Below are 22,794 nucleotides of genomic sequence, written 5' to 3' on the forward strand. Positions count from 1 at the left end.
AGTAGCTACCGCATTGGCCTCATTTCCACTGATGTGTGAATTATGCTGATGCCTATACATTTCTCTTTCATTTCCTCACCTTTCGACTCTCCTCCTCACCCTCCTTCATCTCTCATCTCACTTGCATCTCTTCCCTTTCCCACTTTCCCACCCTCCCTTCCTCACGTGTTGAGGAAGGGAGTGGGTTACAGTGGATTACAGCAGAGAGAGCGCTTCATTTTTTAAACTGTGGAAGCCCATGAGTCACGACTAAAAGATGCTCTCAGGCTGACGGAGGTGACATCCCCCCCCCCCCACCTCCTACACACACCTTTTTTATTTTTTTGTCTGAGCTGTCATGTGCGCGCTGGTAGGCTTATATTTGACCTATAAGGCTGCACAGTCTTTCCCACATGTCTAGAAGCACACGTGTTTGTGGACGAGAAGATTATCTCATTAAGATCCAGCGGAGGGGTTGCCGTCTCTCCGCGTTGTCCAGCAGCAGCATCAGCAGCAGCAGCAGCAGCAGCAGCATGGGAGACCTCTGCCTGTCGTAACGCATCTCTGTCCCCACCAGGGTCACACCACACTCTGATGCGACAACCGTCGTCAACGTCACACCGTCTCCATAGCAACCATGCTGGGCACAGCATCCCCAAGCAGATGTTAGAAAGTTAAGAGGAGAGAAGCGAGAGAGAAAGGAGGAGTGGGTTTTCTTAGCAGAGTGAATTCAGCTATGAGAAAAGACTGAGAGTCTACAGCCGTTTGCTAATTGGCACTAAACACAATTTCATGAGTTTTGCAGGTAGTCTAACGTTATTAGTCATAAACCAAAGTACGGCTGCAACTAACAGTTATTTTCATTATCAATTAATCTGATTTTTTTCTCTTTATTTGACCTTTATAATTTCTTAGAGAGCACAATGACGTCTTCAAATGTCTTGTTTTATCTGATCAACAGTCCAAAATCAAAAGATATTCATTTTACTATCATGTATGACACAGGAAGCCATTCTTAGATGTAAGGATATACATTTAAGAAGCTGCAACCTGCAAATATTTAGCATTTTTGTTGACTGAAAATGACTAAAACAATTAGGCCTATTTGATTATCAAAGTAGTTACCGATTTAATTTTCTCTCAATCGACTAATCATTGCAGCTCTAAACCAAAGTATTGGAAAAAATGAAATGAAGACCTGTTGGTGGCGTCAGAGGAAAAGTAAGGGGATCAATCCATCAGTAGATGTTGAGACATTCCAAAGGTTGAAGGTAAACGCCTTAAACTCAGATTTTCGGTGAGCACAAAGTAACTTTCCTCCTTCAGTGGAAGAATGTGAAAACCGTCTTCTAGTGTTAACTTCTAAACGCACATCATTCTGCACAGTGAAGCTCAAACGTCCAAGTGAAGTAACAATAAGCAAAACATTTTTTTGAGAAAAAAACTTTAACTAAAAGCAAACAATGTTAACCAGCTGGTGGTGCTAGAGGAAAAGTCAGGGAATAATCAAAAGTCATCAGGATTGATCCTCTGAGGTACGTAAATGTTTGGACAAAATTTTATAGCAATGCTTCAAAGTTGAGATTTTTTAGTCCGGACCAAAGTTGAGGACCGACTGACATTGTCATCATTAAAACCTCTTTTTGCAATGCACAGGTGAGGTCAAGTCATCATAGAGAAGTTGCGAGCAAGAAGTACAAAATCAAAAAGACAGGAAACACTCCTCAGTTCACATTTTTATTAGGAAAATCATTTTGCAGATTTGATTATTATTATCATCTATATATATATATGTTATTTTCAGTTATTCAGAGGATGCATCAGCACAGTATATCTTAATAGGAAGACTATTGCTAGAATAAATATCTATACATCATAATTAGTTAAATTAAAAAAAAAGTCCCAACAGAAAAAAACCCCAAACCAACAGAATCATTTACAAAAAACAATAAGTGCTAAAAAGAAATAAACCATTTGCAAAACCGAAGCCATAAATGCTGCTGAGGAATTTATTTAAAAAATACAAAGATGATTCACAGTTTGTGTCCTTGTTCTCATGCTGGCTGGAACACCAATAGGGACCATGCAGGAATGAAGGGCCAGAGCGACAGGATAGTACCAGACTACATTACCCACAAAGTCTTTATGCCCCCGCTTTACGCCCCCCTGTCTGTAGAAACAGCTTGTGAGGATCTGAGGCAATCAGACCAGATGTACTGTAAAGGGGGGTGGGGGCGGCAAAAGTGAGCCGGAGAGGTTAACAGGGTCAGTGGGAGCAATTTCCGTTTCCGTTCATCGCCCAGCACTGATTTCCTTCAGATCCTCTGACACAAAGCTCGACTTGACAGGACTGTAACCTGCCCTCGTTGGTAGAAATGAGTTTATGGAACAAACCTTAGATAGACTTAGAAACCTTTCCAGTGTATTGAGATTCTAACTGACTGCCCTTCGTTTCAGCGTCACAGGGCCATGTTTCCCATCCTGCTATGGAAGAACACATGTGAACCGTGCTCCCTTCCCTTTGCTGTACAAGAGACTCTTCAGCAACATAACCAGTGAATACCCTGTTACCTCAATGATGGCAAACAACTGAGGTGAACTTTTGCTGTTCCTAAGCCAAATCTGGGAAAATTGCCATCACTGTAGATCTCCACCTTTGAAGTCAATTTGTTGTTTTTCTTGCAGGAAAAAAATTACAGCATATTTTGAGGGGAAATCCCAAAGCATCAAGTCGCTCTCTTGTGAGGTACTTTTACTGTGTTGCTTCTGATTGGACCCTTTTGCCTGTAAAGAGGAAAACGCAGGTGACAGCACCTTCCCACCACAGCATCCTTTACTCTGCGCGAACTCATTCTCCTCTCTTCTCTCATCTCTGAAATATTTAGTCCTTTGAAAACTATTTACAACTATCTACAATCAGATGTGAGCAGGGTCGGCCTTCGGTCTGTTCAAGTACAACCGACTCACAAACACAACAAAACAGAAATCGGAGGGATGAACGTGAAAGAAGGCAGAAAGAGGCAGATGGCTGATTTTATGGAGAAGGACAACAGTGCAGAGCAGAAAAGCAGCCAATGAGCGAATGAGGTTTCACTGACGAGGCCTGTGTGAATGTAATATGTGTGTATAAGGGTGTGTGTATGCAGCTGAGGGCATGCAGTCTGTCTATTTTGCCTCCATGCCTGTGTTATATATGCTTGAGTGTGTGTGTTTGTGTGTGTGTGTGTGTGTGTGTATAGGAGTGTGTTTGATGACTCATGCAGAATGTGTAGGCATCCGCCACAGGAAAGCTTCAAACATCTGACAGACACTTCATAAGATGGTACGAACAAACAGCAGACAAACATGCACAAACACACACACACGTGCACTCGTGCAGGCCAGAGCGAAAGAAAGCAAATAGGTGGTTGAAAGCGCACATCCATGGATGAACTCACGGTTACACACACACACACACATACACACACGCACACACACACATAGACAGCAGCAGTGAATATGCTAAACTGATGAATGAGATGAGACAAGCCATGGGAGGACGGGGGCAGAGGTGTCTGTCCTGATTCATGCCAGCATTTAACTCACACAGCCCAGAAACTCGACGGACACTCACACACTCCCATGCACGCCATCTTCTTTTCTCAGTCTCCCACATGCAAGCACATTTCAATCCCGTATAGGCCACGGTTAGCGCTGTTCCTACTCCATATTTTCACACTATTTCTATTCATAGCACAGCTCCCTCCCTTGCTCCAGCGTGTTGTCCGTACTGCTCTCACACGCTGTCTCATTGTTTTTTCCTCCCTGCTGTATCATATTTCACGAAGGAACATGAACAGCGACAGTCTCCTGTAGACGTCAGTGAGAACAACAGATTGCACAAACATGCGCTCACAATCTGGCGTTGCATGAAGCAACCAGACGTGTCAAGCTGATATTTATGCAGCGGTAGCTACACATCACATCAGACCAGAACTGGGTCTGACAGTTGATTATTTTTATTATTACACATCTTTTTTTTTTTTTTTTAGCTTTTTAACCCTCAGATGACTACATCAGGTAGGTTGTACATTACAGGGATCGCTCCATCCATCTGGCATCTAAATTGGCTAAAACAAACAGTTTCAAAAACTATAAGATGCGTTCCACATGTCTTGTTTTTGAAATGTCAGAAACAGATGGAAAGAAAAAAACAAAACAAAAACGAGAGAGTACAAGTGAGCATCCCTGGCATCTAACAGGTAAAGGGTACGTTTACAATGCAAATCTTTTGAGTTTAACAGGACCTCACATTAGTGCAAAATACAACACATCGATAACAACGGATTCATTCAAAAAGAAAAGAAAAGTATAACAGCCATGGAGTGGCACCTTTAGTTACATATTCACATTTTGCTAGTATTATCTGATTGATAGATCTGAAGAGTGGATGTGTCAAATACAATATATCATGAGCATCATTAATAAGCTGTATATTACAGTACATAGCAACATCGAACCTCCTACTGTAACAACATTTCCTGGTTACAAAGGACTTCCCAGAAAGACAGTGGGTACAGTATTTCTTTACATGGGTAACATCTTACTTGAAGCTCTTATAAACATTTCTTTGAAGTACCATATGTTTATTTACACTAACTAGACATTTGAAATATGTGGGTCTGTGGGCATGAATAATGCAAGGAGGGACATTTTACATGGCGCTTATAAACGAGGCATTGCTGATTAATAAGCAAGTCTTCAAGTAAAATGTCACCCTAAAGTGCCCAGTTGTTGATTCTGCTGCACACATAAAGACAGAGAAGGAGACAGAGAGCGCTAACGAGAACAGTTGCTGTGCTTTTTTTTTTTTTTTTATTTCTTCCAGAGAGATACTGTAGACACATGGTTAAAAGGGGGCATCATCTGTTCTGTGTCTTTAGGTTTAACAGTACAGGAGCAGAATATCATCCACCTGAATTGTTGTTAAAACCCGCCTGAGAGATGGAGAAAACGGGACAAATAATCCGACCCTCCTCTTTTGCGGCGTTCTACTGTACTACCCTACGATCCCGTGGGGGTCACATTTACACACTTCACGACCATAGCCGTCCTCTCACATCACGATACCCTGTTGCTCAGCAGAACCACAACCTCATTGTGCCATTAAAACATACGTAGATTCGACGTTGTACATCTACATCTAGAGACCGAGAGCTACCTGTGATCATGATGCGATTGCTCCTCCATGTTCAGGACTGGTGAATGAATGTAAAAAGATGAAAATCGCACAAAGAAGACACAAAGAAGGACAAAAATATACAAAGAAGAAACACACATACACAAAAAAAAATTTACAGATAGATATGTCGGTAAAAAAGTATTGTGCTTTTGGCTGTCCTGTGTACACTGTGTACAATATTCAGAGCTCCTGCGTGAAAAAAGGGTGTATGCACTTTGGACGTAGAGCTATTTAATGGCTCCAGGAGGATATTCGGTGTTAAGTGGAGATAATTAACACATAATGTAGGCAAAAACATGGCAAATTACAGTTGTGTGTGTGTTTATGATATAAAGTGCAATGTGAGGGCATTTAGGCTGAGTGAGCCCTGTTTGTCTTCATGTAATCAGTCAACAGTGATACTCAGATCACAGCTATGTGTGTGTGTGTGGCAATTTTTTATTTTTTTTTGACACTTGCATGAATGCATTCGAGGTTGATCTGCGCGCATGCTGTGTGTGTGTGTGTGTGTATGTGTGTGTATATGTGTTTGTGTGTGACCCATTCTGTTTCCTGTTTACCGATGCCTGGATGAGTGTAATGTATGAGAGGTAATGTGACCAAACCAACCAAAGAGGAAACAGAATTACTGATTCAGGTCGCACTGAATAATCTGCATGGAGAAATTTACATCCATCTGTTTTTGTTTTTTTTTTTGTTTTTTTTTTCTCTGTGTGCTTTTTGTTTGCAGTGGGGGTTTTTGACTTTACATGAATTTAAAGAGCATCATAAAGCAAACAAACAAGAAAAACAAGGCAAAAAAATAAGAAAACCTTCACGTGAAAAGTGCCAAAGCAAACTGACATTCTCAACCTCAGAAACCCAAAAATCATCCGAGTTCACTTTTTTTGTCTTACCGGCTTGGCAATGATTATCCAAGTGTATCATCCCCGTAGACAAGGCAGACTTGTATTTCTGTTTCATGTTTCGATGAGAGTCTGGCTTGCATTCATCCACAGTTATTCTACACTACATGAGAGTCTTAAAAGGATTGTTGCGTCGTATCAGTAGTGTGTGTGCATACCCTGCTGCTGGATGCTTCTCCACTTCAGCTGAGGATTCAAAGATGAGTTTGAATATAATGACAGCTTCGTAAAGGTAGAGAGGGGACTTTTTTATATTTTAGGAGGAATGATTATGATGAGAAAATGGGTGACTTTGTTCTCTAGTCACAAATCTAAACCTTGGAGTAAACTTCACCCTATTTTGTTGGATCTGTGAAGAGACTAGATGGAATATATTTGAATATCCCATGTTTATATACATCAGAGTCCTCAGGAGCGACTCTGGGATGTGGCTGGGTCATATGTTTTAACTTCCTTTTAAATATGTCGTGTATGCTAGCAGTCTCAAACCGTCGAGTCCTGTGCTCGCTAGCATGACAGACACTTTAGTCTCATAAAATAGTGTTTCTACCAGATGAGTGAGCTTCATTAACTTTGTCAACTCTGTTACATATACATGTTTCTCTATATTTGTTATAATAGGGGGTATGATAAGGATGAGGGTGCTGGGATGTGGGGGGGGGGGGGGTGTTCAGGGTGTGAGCTGAACTGGGAGGGAGGGAGAATGGGCGTAGAAGTGAGAGAGGATACTAAATGTTTTGCTGTAACTTTCAGTCTTTTTCAAGGAGTGCTGTAGGGTCTGTGGTCTTTATTGCAGTCCAAGGTCTTGATGAGCCCCTTGGTCAGGTTTGGATGATGCAAAAAGTCCACGTCCACACCATTTCCTCTCCATGGAATCCAACTGTGACACACTTGCTTGTCGATATTCAGTCCCCCTACTCTCCTTAACACTCAGCCGTCTCTCCTTTAGCACATGGGTGTATGCTCCAAACTCAAATCCTGTATGTTTCCTGTATGTTTTTTTCTTTTTAAAATAACTATTGAGTTGTGTTTGTGAATGCACCAGTCAAACGGAGGAGGAATGTGGATGATGAGATTCCCGTTGCTTTCCAGACATTTTGCTCTGAGTGATACGTTTTAGTGAGTCTCTCTTCCTTCGTCTTCCTCCTTTACCTCTCTTTCTTTCTTTCTCTCTCTCTCTTTCTCTCTCTCTCTCTCACCTCCACCTCCCCTCTCCTCCTCTCTTGCATTCGGCTTTACATCACGCTGCATTTGCCCTTCAGTCTCTCTGCGCGGGACTGCTTCCCTGAGCGCTTGCCGTCGATGTTGAGGCTCATGTTCCTCTTCTTGTCCAGGTTGAGGAGCTCCTGGAAGAGCTCGGTTACATTGTGGTTGGTCTTGGCCGACGTCTCCATGAAGGCGCACTTCCACTGATTGGCCTGTGCCTCCCCGTCCTTGGTCTCCACCTCCCGCTGGGTCTCGTCGCTCTTGTTGCCGACAAGCATGATGGGGATTGCCTCGACATTGCCCTTAATGGCCAGGACCTGGAGAAGGGAAGGAAAATATGGTTATGCTCTGGCTACAAAGTTGGTAAACATAAATCAAACCAAAAATGTTGATTTTTGAGATAAGCATGAAACGAGTGTAATAAAAATTGCTGTGATCTCTGATTTTTGAAGTAACATTTTAAAGTAATACATTTATCTTGCATTCAGTGTTAGTTGTGTTGCACATGAAAGGTGTAAAGTGAGCATAAGTAGTGATGGAACCACTTTCTAAAGTCAGTTTATGATAGGTTTAAGTTGTATACAATGGCTTTAATAATAAATTGGTTATTCATTCTGAATAGATGAGACATAAACCATGTCTAATAAGAACCTTTGGAGTGTCAGATTGTAAAAAATCTATTTTGTTGGTGTTTATCCTCCTCCGTCATGACTTTGCTTTGACTCTTTAGCAAGTGCTTTAATTTATCAGGGGGATGCCTCCAATGAACAGATTGACTTACCATCTGGGAAAAAGACAGAGAGCATCCAGACCAAAATTAATGTATTAACAACTTCTTAATATTCAACTTCACACTTATTGGATTATTGTAGCAGAATGCATTGAATTAACTAACATTTATACCTGCAGACATAATGACTTATTATAAAGTGAGAAATGTATGACTTTTTAATAATAACTTACTGTTTTTTCTGCTGTCATTAAGTCTGCAGTGTTTTAAATGTTACTTTGGTCCTCCAAAGTAACAAAGCAATGAGAAGGATATTCACCAACTAAATTCACAACCTGACAACCCAAAAGTTATCCCTAGAGATTGTTTGTACCCATCTATAAAGCATTAATAAATGTTTTGCTGCTAAGGACATTAGAACCTATAACCCCTTTATAAATGTTTATAAATGCAATGATAATATACTTCTTAAGTGGGCCTCTGTAAGGAAAATACTTTCCTAAAGTGCCGGATAACTACAAAGGAGAATCCCTACAGTCAGAAGATTGTTAAAGTCCTGCTCAAGGACACTTCAGCACGCTGGAGCTTTATTTTAATCCACTAAGGTTCTTGATGCACTTACATGCTTTTAATGCTTTGCTGGTTTTTATAGTCCACAGAGAAGTAATGTTGCATCCAGCTATATATTTTTTGCTTGATGGATGGTTGAAATGACAAGCCTAAAGTTGCCAACATGCTGTATGAACCTCACTCAGCTGAAAGAGTAATGCAGTAGCATTTAGATCATATATCACACAAACTGTAGGTACAAAAACACTCCAATCAACAGACCTCCAAACATATATAAATACACCTATGACCCCAACCTCCCTCTTTACACTACAAACTTACCTATAATCAACCCAGCCATCCACAAACACACACACATAATCACACCAGCTCTCCCCACCTGTTGATAAATGGGTTTGAGCTCCTCCAGGGACTGTTTGCTTGTGATGGAGTAGACCAGGATGAAGGCGTGGCCTTTGGAGATGGACAGGCGCTGCATAGCCGGGAACTGGTGACTCCCTGTGGTGTCGGTGATCTGCAAGGTGCACACGCTCTTATCACAGCTGATCACCTGGCGGTAGGTGTCCTCCACTGTGGGGATGTAGGTGTCCCTGAAGGTGCCCTTCACGAAGCGCAGGACCAGGGAGCTCTTCCCCACTCCCCCAGCCCCGAACACCACCACACGATAGTCGTTGCTCTGCTCCGGCATTCTGCCACCCTCAGGCTTAAGACAGTGTTACACCTATGATGTATCAGGTTGGGAGCATGGGGAGAAAGCAGGGGGAGAAGAGGGGGTGGGGAAGAGTGGGAGAAAATATAGATACAGATATTTTAGCAAATGAGCAGTCTTCTCCCTCCCAGAGTTTCTTTAACAGTACAGAGGCAACAGATACAAAGCAGAAGGAAGATCAGGAAGGGATGTGCTGGCGGGACTCGACCTCAGGCCAGTGGAAAAGCACTCTGTCTTCTCCTCGTGGTCTGACTATGAGCCAGATTACAAATTAGAGGGGATGAGGTTGGTGAGGCTCCAAGTGTTTCACCTGACGCAGACATTTCCCTAATCAATACCTCTCGCAGAGTCACAGTTTCTCAGTTTCAACCCCAAAAACATTTCAGCGTTTCCTCATTTATCAACTTCAGCAAGTGCAGCACAGCCTGGAAGAGATAGAGAGTCCTTGCATTTTAGTAGAATAACGTCAAGGCCTACAAGGGGTAGACACAATAACATGAACCCTTGTAGAGTATAATGCAATCGAATACAGCAATTCTGGCTGCAGACCTTTGTTGTATGACATATCCGTCTCTCTACTCCTGTTTCTCATCTCTTTGCACTTTCAAATTTCAAATAGCAAAATTGTTTGGCAAAAATGCCAAAAAAAAAAAAGCAATACTGTATTATACTACCTGAGGTTGCATGTGTATGATATTGTGTCCTCACATTATACTTATCTTGAATGCACTGTATGACTTTGTCAGCTCCTAAACAAACAACAGATCATATTTTGTTGGTTGTGCAAATAAACATTGACTAAAACTGATTCAAAATACTGCATCTCTGCTATGTTTCAATTTGGTGTAGATCCAGACATAGTAGATGTGTAAGGGTCAGGTTCTGCTCGAAAAGAAATAGTTTGAACAAGGTGTCACTGGAAGGCAAAAGTGTTTATAGCTGTTCTGAGCGACCACACTCTGAGAAGGAGTGAAAAGTCAGTTGTCTTAGGGGAAGACGTGAGAATTGTTTAAATGTGGGGATAGTGGCGAGCATTTCCAGACAGTTTCTCCTGGAAGGCATTCATAGTGTTGTACTCGGTTGTACAAACAAAAAGAAATAAAGGAAAGAAGTAAAAAAGAGAGCTAGAGAGAGAGAGAAGTCCAGACATTGACAAGTTTTTCACCTCTGCATGCTTGACTGATCATTGTTTGAAGTGGGTGTGAATGTCAGACTGTCGATTTTGAAAAGTTACAGAAATTGTTGGACTTAGCCCCTCCAGTTCTCGTGTGGGAAAACAATTCTGATGGAATATATTGGTTTCTGAAGTAGCAAGGACAGGCTATTATTGTACGCCCAAAAAACAAAAGATGAAAACTAGATGTGAAAGACAATCTGCGTATGTGATATGTTTTCCAGTAAAACTAAAGATAGCATAAAGATAAATAGATTGACATTTTGGGAATGTCAATTTTCTCAGTTTTCTTGCTGAGAGTTATATAAGAAGATTGATACCACTCTCATATGGCAAATATGGAGCTATAGCCAGAAGCCGTTAGTTAGCTTAGTATCAAGGCTGAAAAGAGGGGGAAAAGGCTAGCATGGCTGTCACCAAAGGTCACAAAATCTGCCTACCAGCACCTCTAAAGTTTACTGGTTAACATGTTATATCCTGTTTGTTTAATCAATATGAAAACCAACATGCTTGACTTCTTCTTGCTGGGCACAGTGACTACCTGGAGTCGCCCCACAACCTCATGGCAACAACATGAAAGTGGCATCTTATAACTTGACCCTCGGCAAGAAGGCAAATAAGTGTATTTCCCAAAATGTTGAACTATTCCTTTAAAGACTAACTATAAAAATGCAGTTAGGTAATTCAGAAATCATGTATGATTTATGGTTTGTTGTACAAAATACCACCAGTGCACATCTGGTGTCATACCTTTCAATTATCACTCCTAGAAATTTGGGGAATTAAAACAAGATCATAGTTATACATATTGGAGATTAAACATAGATAAAACTAAACTAAAACTTTAACTGCAGCAAAAAATTCCATACTATACATTGAAAAACTAAGAAATCCAAAGCTATAATAACCCTGGTTAGTAGTCAGCCGCATCACTGCACACTGAAAGACTTTCTACAAATCCTCAGTCTTAATATTACCTGCTGCAGCTCATACAGTATGCATCTGAACAAAGTCCTCACGCATAATCTTATTGCTATCTTTGTAAGTGCTTGTGTGTCTGCAGAGCGTCTGTTCATGATTACGCATTGTATCTGTTGCATTATTTATCTGCTGCGGTTCTAAACTTGCTTTAAGGTCCCATAATAAGATACTCCTTCAGTTGTGATCATGTGCAGCTCTCTAAGCTCTGGCTGTAATGAAACAGTAAATTGACATCAATACTAGATGGAATAAGTGGATTTCTGTCATGCTTGCACTGCTGGAACCCACTATTGATGGCAGGGCCCCTGTAATTGCATTGCCTGGTTCTAGATAATATCAGTCAAGGAGTTCAAAATAAATGGGGATTCGGGGAGTGCCTCTTGAGCTTTATGGTCAATCTATAGCTGTAAGTCTGGGTGACATATAAGAGTGTTTTATATCCATGCTGAACACACAACCACAGTTTAATTTACAGGTACGCCTGTGTCTTCAGCTCATATGCCTGCAGACTGTTAACTGTTTTACTCTGGTCTGGCAAAGCTGAAAATCTTGTGTAATGGCTCTCTGGTGCCCCTGAGTGATGATACACTCTGCATTTTTAAAATAGTGGAGGACACTGTCAAGAATCTGTCTAAATGTTGCCTATAAACATGATTTTCCAGTGTGATTGAAGCTTAAATTTTGAGATGGATGCTTAAGCTTCAAGACGATCAAAGCATTTCTCTTTGCAGGAATTACAGACTGAGTTTTTAAGGCTGCGGAAATGAGATCCTGTGCAGTCAATCAAACGTGCAAAAACCAAGAGGGTTAAAGCGTTAGTTATGATGAGCAACATCCCTTTGAGACAAAACTGTTAGTCACAGTTGCAAGCAACATTGCTCATCTGCATTGCCTCAAACTTTTGGCTTTAATCAGGCTCTCAGTCACTGTTAAGAATCCTGGTCTGAGTTGCCAGAGATGAACAAAGTGATTTCTGCTTCAGCTTGCTTTATGTCAGGTCAGAATGAGACAATACAAACACACAAAGACAAGGACATGTACAACAGGGACGCACTGATACATTTCTAAAAGCCAAACCAGACTAAGCTTTTGAGACATGCCTACCTCACAGTAGTTTATCACAACTTATCTTTACAGTGTTGGCCATCACTTCTGCTGGTTATGATAACATTGTACACATTAAAGCTGCTGTAATCAATATTTTCATATCAACAGTGGATAAAATGACTATGTGATTGTGAAAGAGGTCACTCATAGAGATGAACTCAGAGAATTATGACCAAACTCTGTAGTTCTCAGCTCTAAGGAGCATTTTAGTGTCCACCAGCTCATAGTTTTGGTTTTTCAGCTTGCAGACTTTTCTGTTTTGGTTCAGGTCGTTAACAGATGCAGCGGTCAGCTGTTTTCAGAGACAAAGGTCTAAAAACTGACTTTACGCAATGCTTGAATTGAGCTGGACCACAATACATCTATTCTCTTGATAATTTGACAGTTGTACAACAAGGAATAAGATCATAAAAATAGCGATTTGACAACTAATCTATGTGGATTAGACATAATATGGTATTGAAACCAGTGTTGTGTTTCAAAGCTGATATTGTGACACTGATATGCTCAAAAAATACAGTTTTCACTTACTCCTCTTTGTCTGCCATCTCTGTTAATTTATGCATCTCGAAAATGTTTTTCTTTGACCTGCTCCCTGTTTCTGTCTCCTACTCTCTCACTCCCCAGGTCTCAATGCTTTTTGATCAATAAACTAAGGCCACTGCGGTTTTGGTCGATGGGGTCGTCTGTCTGGTCCCTGTCAGTCTGTCATCCTGCCTCGGTGCCTGTTGTTTCAACGGATGGGGAATTCAGATCCGTGACAATGATGCTGCTCATCAAAACCTTCCCTCCGCCCCCTCCCTTCTTTCACCTGAACTAAAATTAGCTGTCTCCCTCCCTCTGTCAGCAGCTATAACTGCACACACAGGTGCAACCTCACAGTGACACACATACACATGAAAGCATGCACACACACACACACACACACACACACACACACACTGTACTTCCGCTCCTTCGCCATTTGTCCTTGACACGAAGCTTCTGAGATTAATGACACTCCTCCAAAATGCAAGCTGTCTTTCTCCGTTTCCCCATCCTCTTCTCTTGTTTTATTTGAAATGAGAGGACTGCAGCTCCTTAATGAATTAATGGTATACTATAAATGCATCTGTGGCAGTGCAGCCAAACTCCATTAGTAGATAGCTTTGGCACAGACCAAACAGGCCTCCTCTCCTCTCAGTCAGAAAAAAAAAAGATGCAACGCAGCTTTCTCCACTCGTTTATTTCACAGAGCAAGCAAGGAAATGTCACCTTTAGCGAAAATATGCACATAATTTCCCTCAAGAGAGCCACTTACGCAGCGGCACAAAGGAAGCACATTAACCAACATCAAACACAATGCCATTCAACAGATCAAGAGCGTGATTAAATAGACACCCACAAAGCGGTCCCATGGTATCTTGTGGAAAAAGGGTTTTAATCAAGCCGCGGATACTGGAATGCTGCAGATACACGGCTATTTGGCAATGAGGGTTTTACAGGATCAACAGATTTTGGGTGCAAGGTTTTGCTGAAATATCCTGTCAGGCTCAGTGACTGTGAGCGATGCTCTTCTGACCACATACACACACACACACACACACACCACAATGTCTGAAGTTTCTGCGGCTGCACAGTTAGTGAATGAACATGTGTGTGTGCGTGTGTGTGTGTGTGTGTGTGTGTGTGTGATGTGTGTTTGTGTCTGTGCAGTCAAGCAGAAGATTCTCTTCTTCTTCTCTGTGCACACATCAGCTCAGGCCTGCTCAAAAGTGTGTGTGTGTGTGTGTTTTTACCAGAGGAATGAATCTGCGTTTTTCATGAGGCAGAGTGAGAGCAATTTTTAGACTCGGGCATTTTCATTAGGTCTGAGCAGAATGTAGAGGTCCAATTTATAAACTTTAATTCAGTCTCACACATTCAGTGACACTGCTGCTTCGCTGCGTTCGCACCTGCTAACAAAACACACATGGAAAAGTCACAGAAAACAGGACACACATACGGGTTTATCTTGATAATCTGTTGGTAGTTAATTTAAGATTTATGAATAAGTTACTCCATCATCTTTATTAAAGAGAACAGATAATAGTTTTATGTTTGCCTGTTGGAAGGTCATGATCTGAAGAGAGGAAACACCTTTCATATCCATCTGAGCTGAATCTATAAAAATATGTTCATGATCTATCAGAATAATTGATCTTCTCTATTGAATATGGACCGTACAGTGTTGTGTGACTCTTCCACCAGTTTTGTCAAGTGTTTCAAAAGCTGTTAAATATGGTTACTGGTAGTTAGATACACATTGAGAGATATGAGCTTTAGTAAAAGTCCCACACTCTCTGGATTTTTCTCTTAGGATATGAATATTTTATATTTATATTACTGCTACTGAAAAAGTGCTTCTTTGCAACTTTTAGATCCCACCAATAAATCTTTACTCTGGTTCTTTTGCTGTTCTTGGATGAAAACTTCCCACCTTCAAAATCTCTGCTTTTCAGAGACTCAGAGAAGAGCTACGATCAAGTGACAATGCATTTTTAAAATCAGCCAATGTGGGAGAATGTTAAGTTAAACATGCACTAATTGGTTTTTTGGCAACTTGAAGGCAGTGCATAAAAATATAAACACAACATTGAAATATTATCACCTTATAAAGTTGTTGTAGCAAACAGTTGCCGTTGTTTTGGTCACCACTAAGGGAAGTAACTGGGTCTTTAGCTGCTGAATGCTCCACTGTGTTCATCAGCTATAGTCGCTAACTTTGTCTGCCGTTTGATTCAGTGTATGTAGCCTACAGTTGGTTTATCAGAGCTTTTTGATGAAAACAACTGCCTGCTGTGAACCAAAGAGTGCGAACGAGGGCGGGCTGTGAAAACAAAACAATGAACTGAAAGCAGCTTTAAGGTATCAAAATCCCTGAAAAATAGGACTTATGAGTTAGAAACACGGTACAGTGCAATTTACAAACTATGAATATATAAATAAACCATTCGCAGCTACAGGTGCATCTGAAATATGTATGTTTTTATACGAAACTGGCCGATAAAAAGCTTAATTAATACATTAATCAACATGAGCATAGAAACATCAAAACTAAGTTTAAACCAAACTGTGAATGTATATGTGTGAGAAAATACACATGTATACCTGTGTATATACCTTCTTTTGTCAATACCTATTTCCTTCAATACCTGTGTGTATGCTTGTGGAGTTTGAAGGCTGTGCGTGAGACTATGGGTGTGTATGCTACTCATCAGTGTCAATCTATACTGTGATTGAGCATACACCGCCCTATGTGCGTGGTGTACGTGTCTTAGACTGTACAAGAGATTGCAGCACTGTGGTCTTGGCTTAGTAGCTAATCATTGGGCTTAACCTCCTCTGTGCTCCTGGCCTGCTCTGCATTGACCCAATTCCCAGTCCTGGGAATCCCAGGACTTAAGTTACCAGCGGTCTCCCTATAAGACAACAGCAGCTCCTGATGCACGCTGAAGCCCTCTGATACTCCACGCACATCCCATTGACTCAGCATGCATGGACACTAACACTGTGGCAGGGGAATATCAGCAGAAGCCAGACACACAAACAGGAAAGATGAAATTTATCTGTCTATTGATACTCACAACATCATATTTCACTTGAACTAGAAGGTTTTGCAGCAGAAATACACCAAGAAGACATTTCCCTTGAGCGCTACTTTGTGAGAACATCCGTGAGCTGTGCACAGTTAAGATTTACCCTGAATGATCAAGACTGTTAAAAAAACTAAAGTTGGCTTTGGGATAGCTGCCCAGTAAAACAACAGTGTGACCTACTGGCCATGGAAGCAGTTAGAGTTAAGGGTCTTGGTCAAAGGCAGCTCAGTGGGGACAAAGAGGGAAAGGCAAGTGCTGTTTTTTTCACTTTCCAAGCTCAGATTTGCCCTGATGGTGTGGGGATCAAACTGACGACCTCGGGGTCACAAACCTACTACATTTTGGCCACTGCTGCCACTCTCCTAACCCAGCACAATACAGATATAGAGTAGAAATACTGGCAATGTGATGTAAATAAATCAGTAGCATAAGGAAGTGCTACAACTGTTGGCTTTATGAAATACTTTCAAAAATTGATTTACTAAACTAAAAAACGCTTATCATCCAGGAAAAAGTATATATTTTTTTTATATAATTGATGAAAAATGTATTATTTTTAGTAACCTGTTATTTGAAACAATTTATGTCATATTGAAAACACATAAGATAATGTAAAACCAGCATCCTTGGTGAAAACCTCAGTGCTCCAGAATGTCAAAAACCATTTTACAAAAGGCTTTTCTTGCAAAGATAAACATCTTTTTGATCTGTCATTTGTTTTTGTTTTTTAAAGTATTTCATAAAGCCAAGGGTCGTAGCAATTTCTCATGCTCCTGATCTATAGATCTTTAACCATGCCAAACGTACAATATATCTAAAGTTTGGGCTGAACCAACTATCATTTTGGAAAAGGTAATAAAACATTTGGGGTTTCTTAATTTTCTCACTAGTTGGAGTCATTTAAAACAGGCCGAAACTGTGCTGAGCTGGTGGATTTGCAAAATAGTGCTGGGAGAAGTGTGGAGATGTCATAGTCGAAAATTCTGCACAAACAAAATGAAACTCTTTCCAAAACCAGTAGGTGTCAGAAATATACAGGAACACTTCAACACTTTAACATTCCACAGAATGAACCAAACAAGTCCAAATATTTGCCATCATTAGCATTTAGCCTGTTAGCCCCTGTGCTTGTTGTTGGTCATAGAGATGGGTATTTAAAAAGTGGCAACAAGGGAAGATCATAAAGGAGCACAGTGATCGTCCAAGGTGGTTAGTCTGACTGTAAACTGATCATTAAGTTAATGTTAAAATTTGAAATTAAGCAAAAATTCAGTGACAAAATACTACTACAAAATACAAAAGTGAATATGCAGCACCTACTAATAGCCAAAGAAAGACAATAGATTGAGGATAGAAATGTGCAAGTTCAAATCTTTGGACATGAGTTTATACACTTTAAATGACTTCCGCTGATGTATTTTTTATATAATGTAAGTATGATCCCAACTTCCCTTCTGCTTCATTTAAACTTCTAAATAGCCAGTGGGACACAGCAGTTCATGAGTCTACATCTAAAAACATTCCTCTAGCTTTCAACAAGAGTTTAAGAGGGGAAACATTTGCCCTTCAGGCAGATTTTTAGTTTCACATTCCCACTCTGGAGAACTTCTGCGCAGTAACCTTAATCATGCTGATAATCATGCTTCAATGCAGCAGTTTTAAACAGGACTGGATGTAAGATGTCCATGTAATTAGCTTTTGAGTGTGTATTAGTACTGAGTATTAGCTTGACCTGGGGAACCCTGGGTTGCTCCGTCTGGCCTCTCGGTAAGACCCTGCTAATACCATGGCTTGGCAATCTGGGAAACAAGGAGGCACCTGGCTATAAACACCAGGATTGGAAAATTCAGTTTCCAACAGAGATAATACAGCATAATGTATTCAAATTTTTTTCCCCAAGAAAGCCTATTCTTAGACACTATGTGGGCACTGACCTGAGTGAAGCACTAATTACAGACCGGTGAAGTGAATTGCAGAAACCTGCTTGCAGTGACAGATGGAAACAGGGTTGGTAGTTTTGGATCAACTCCATCGGTTTCTACAGGCGAGATCAACCAGGCACAGCTTTTTTTTGTAATGCCAGTTGATCCAGGTCTGATAACAACACAGATGGTTAAAAGCAGAGACAACAAAGGAATCCCTCTCCAGGCTGCCTGTGACGCTCCAAGCCACAGAGGGGTTGCTACTCAGTCTCTGTAAGATTTACTTATGACCAGTACTTCCAATAAAATGCCCAGATTGTAGTTCAACAAAAGTCAGATTTCTTTTTATACAATTCAACACAGCTCACTGGTTCTTGTTGCAGCATTGTCAGTTGTTTCCTTCTCATTTTAAGTGAGTCAAAATTTAAATAAATCACAAAAACACAAATATGGGCTCAATGTAGCACGAGCATGGATCAAAAACTTTCTGTAGCAACACCTGAAATGGATCAAATTAGCCTCCTTAAGACGTCTCTTTACTAATTACTTTACAGTAAGGATGCTCCACCTTTTAGGTATAAATATAAATAAGCTCAAATGCATACATAGACTAGAAAAGGCTCTGACATTATATACATTTTTGTGGAATATTTTATCTTTCTTCGTCCAGGAATAGTATATTCACTAATTGAAAGGCAAACAGTGCAACTACATGCTTTTAACCACGCATGTTTTACAAAGAAAAGAAGAAGCTTTTTAATTTGTTAGCCCCAGTCTGACTTTTGATCATCCAGAAACCTTTGAGTCACCAGCATGTTTATGTATCTTCTGTTTCTGTATCTATGTATTTGTGTCTATATCTGTATATGTATGTTTGTATTTTTAGTCACTTTTCATCATTTCGATCTTGCTATTTCACCTTGCACTGTTCACTTGATTATTGTCATATTGTTTTATGTTAGCTTTTTGTAAAGCATTTTATAATCCTCTATTTTGTGCCAAATACATTATTATTTTTAATGGCCAAGGTCGATGACAGTGGCAGAAATTAAACGGCAAAAAGCAGCATTGTTGGATAGATTTTAACTTGCTGTTGACACTGCAATAATAGCCTCTTAGATCTTATAGATCTGTAGTAATAAACCAGATCTGATCTGTAGTAATAAACAATCCAAAAACCCATCTCAGAAACTGCACATAAACAGCCCTAATTATGCATTTCTGTTCATCTCTCTGGCCTCATTCTGGGTCTCAAAAACTGCTCTAAGAGCACACCACAGACATAAAAGACATCCTCAGAAGAATTCACATCTTTCTCAACATCTGGCCATCATGACCTTGTTGTGGCGGCAGGCGTGCACACAGCCCCGGCTTGCTCTTGCTGGCCCCTTATCTTAAAAAAAACACCAGCAAAAAAATCATCATCATTTCTAACACATCTATATTCATCTCCAACATCATCAGAAACGTCACCACCATTACCAGCATCATCTTCTCTCTCTGTGTTTTTTCCTTGTTACCATGCATTGAGTCATTTCTTTGTTCTGCCTTAGCAGAGAGAAATATTCTTATGCAACCATGCTGTGGCCATTCAACACAGACAAACACACGGACAGGCAGGCAGGAAGGACATGATACTCCCCCACACTTCCACTTACCCTCCTCCTCCTCCTCCTCCTCCTCCTGCTCGACCAACACATGCACGCTTTAATACAGTCTGTATCTCTGCTACTCTCAACCGCACACTTTAAAGCTTAATCGCAGCAGGATTTACTGTCATGCATCTCTCCTCTCCTCTTTTCTCTCAAGCCCTGCAACCCACACACACACACACACACACACACACACACACACACACACACACACACACACACACACACACCCATGACTGGCAGTGTTCAATATAGGAATACAGGAAGTTGAGTCACATACATTTGCACACACATAGAGAGGGCCTGAATGATTCACAACTCCTTTTGCATGTCATGATGGCTCTCCTCTCCTGTAATGAGAGCCAAAACAAACACCACATCAGGCGTGGAGGAGGAGGAAGCATGGAGAAACGGAGATCCAGATGGAGGATTAACCATGGCATTTGCCACAGAAATCGGGCTTTATGCGTCACGCTGGCGTCATTATTAGTGTATAGTTTGATGTTGACGCGCGTCTCCGCCTCGGCTGTAGTCAGCAAGGGGTGGCAGGAGGGCTTGCCGTCGGTCCGCAGATTGGTGCGCAACGCCATTACAGACCACCCTACTCTGCTTGGTTCATTCATAAATACCAGAGGATCGCCATCTCGCAGCGGTGCCATCATTTCGCAGTCGCAGCCCCCCCCCCCTCCCTTCCATCGCACCCCCCTCCCCCACCCCCCCTCCTCCACCTCCCTTTACTCCTCAAAGCAATATGATAATCCCGACACCCTCATATCTCTGCCCTCTCTCTCCCTCTCCTGCTGACTGCCAATATGGCTGTGCGGGCATAGGCTACATACAATCCACACGACCGAGGTTATCAAACACAAATGTGAGTCGTGATAGAAGCCGGCGTAGATGCATTTTAAATAAACAGCAACGAGATAAATACAGAAAATGATATTTGTCATCCAGTATTGGACGTGAACAGCGGGAATCGTGTGCGCACAACAGCCAGCCAAGCAGAAGGACCGCGGTTACGCCACTGAATACCAACATCTAACCTCCATGTAAGATGCGGGGATGAGCAGCATCTTTACCTGGTCGTGAAGTATAGCTCCGCTTCAGGCTTGTCCTTGGTTTAGACGGATGAAAGACAAACGCCGAAAGCGTCTTAAAGCATTTTACGCGGTTCATGTAGAGCTCATGTCGTCCGATTTCCAACACCAACACAGCAGACTCTCTCTCTCTCTCTCTCTCTCTCTCTCTCTCTCTCTCTCTCTCTCTCTCTCTCTCTCTCTCTCTCTCGCAGATAGGACGTGGGAGGTGCTATGCCCTCTCCCTTTTCTGTCTACACTTGATTTTCTTTCAGTTTATACACTTCCTTGTGTTTGGATGCCAACAAGATAGGCTATTTAAAACAGACTTCCTCTAAAAAAGATCTCCTTTCATGTCCCGGATGAATGTAACTGTGGGAATTTGACCTATGGATCCAAATACAAAAGGACAAAATAAAGAAAATTACATAATAATAACAAACTGCACAGGCCAGCTAATCCAAACATTCACGTGTAAATCCACAATCTAATCATATGACATTTGTAATATCTAAGAAAGCTGCAGGTAATGTATATATATATATATATATATATATATATATATATATATACACATACATATTGATGGCCCCTGAGGAACAAACCACACTGAAGTAGCCTAATTGATGGAATTAAATTCACGGTCAAAAATGTAACCCAAGCAGAGCCCCATTTCATTTTCCAAATGATTTTGTCGATGTTTCAGCCACAGTCAAGTATGTAGTAGTTACCAGATATCTCCAGGGCCGTGGGAGATTTATGCCACTTCCACTTTGGCCCACAGCTGCAGAAATAAAAGGAAGGCTAAATCTAAAGTGAAATTTCGACTATAGACTAAACAAAAAAAGATCATGAATCATCTGACATCTTGCCAAAACGAATAAAGCACATGGTAAACCCACATCAAGTACGTACATAAATAATGGTGACATAAAGGCAAAGTTTACACTAAATCGGGCCTAAAACTGTATCAACCAGATGATATAGAGAAAGGGTCTGATGATATAGTAAAAATGTTTAAATACATGATTTGTGTTCTAAATACGGTCGTGTGTGAAGTCACCAAAAATCTCTGCTTGCCTGATCCAGGATCAGCACCACGGACAGCGACCTAATATTGTTTCAGCACCATGGAGAGAGCCTGGAGCCAGAATTACAATAGTAAACGTGTAGGCTACATACTGTACCATACATACATACATAATAGAGCAAAAAAAAACACGCAATGGGTGGAAAGGAGGAAAGATATCACAGGTTCGGAATATAACAGCCCAGTGTAAGGAGACCCAAATGAATTCTCAGCCAATGCCGGCAAAAATTTGAGAATTTGATTAATTTCGGTTATTAATATCATCAATAGGGCTTAAGTGTGATAAAGCTTCGCCCTGGTGCTATTAAAGGCCTCTGGTCGAGTCAAACCAGGCCTTGTTTTGAGCTGTGTTTGTCTGTACGTGACGGACTCGCTGTATGACTCACCAACCAGACAGCCTTGTGTTTGTCCCCCTCTGTCGGTGAGTCGAGGAACTGCACGAAGTAGCAAACTGGGCAGTGATGGTCAGACAAACAGACATGGTGATTACAAGTAGCATTGATTGTTTTAGTCAGGGGGGATAATGAGCATGAGATCAGGGAGGAGCAGCATAATGCAGGGTAAGGCAGGAGAAAAGATTATGCAAGCACATGCAGATGGAAAGTCAGCTTGGACTAGGATGAAGAGGGAAGAAGAGACTCAAATGAAGACTCACGATTCAAAACAAGGCGAGTCTACTGCCATGTTACCATTTGATTATCACTAAACACAGGACAGCTGAGACTGATGGGAAAGTTTAAAGATCAACAAAGTGACTACAATTCAAGGGAAACTCTGAATTGAGACATTTACAGTTTTGACTGAAATATTTCACAAATATCATCCTCCTGGTGGCTTGAGGAATAGTCATTGAGA

The 22,794-nt window shown here is 41.1% G+C and overlaps 1 protein-coding gene across 1 annotated transcript; it reads right to left on the reverse strand.

The window, feature by feature from the left end:
* Positions 1 to 1,702: 1,702 nt before the first annotated feature.
* On the reverse strand, positions 1,703 to 20,991 carry diras1b (DIRAS family, GTP-binding RAS-like 1b). Its single transcript, XM_044374916.1, has 3 exons — positions 20,853 to 20,991; positions 8,991 to 9,332; positions 1,703 to 7,628 (listed from the first exon to the last, which is right to left on the reverse strand). Exons 2-3 carry the CDS (start codon positions 9,297 to 9,299, stop codon positions 7,341 to 7,343), a joined length of 597 nt encoding a protein of 198 aa, XP_044230851.1. The 5' UTR covers positions 9,300 to 9,332; positions 20,853 to 20,991; the 3' UTR covers positions 1,703 to 7,340.
* Between the last annotated feature and the right edge of the window lie 1,803 nt (positions 20,992 to 22,794).

Source organism: Thunnus albacares, chromosome 15, assembly GCF_914725855.1.
Source record: "Thunnus albacares chromosome 15, fThuAlb1.1, whole genome shotgun sequence".
NCBI lineage: Eukaryota > Metazoa > Chordata > Actinopteri > Scombriformes > Scombridae > Thunnus > Thunnus albacares.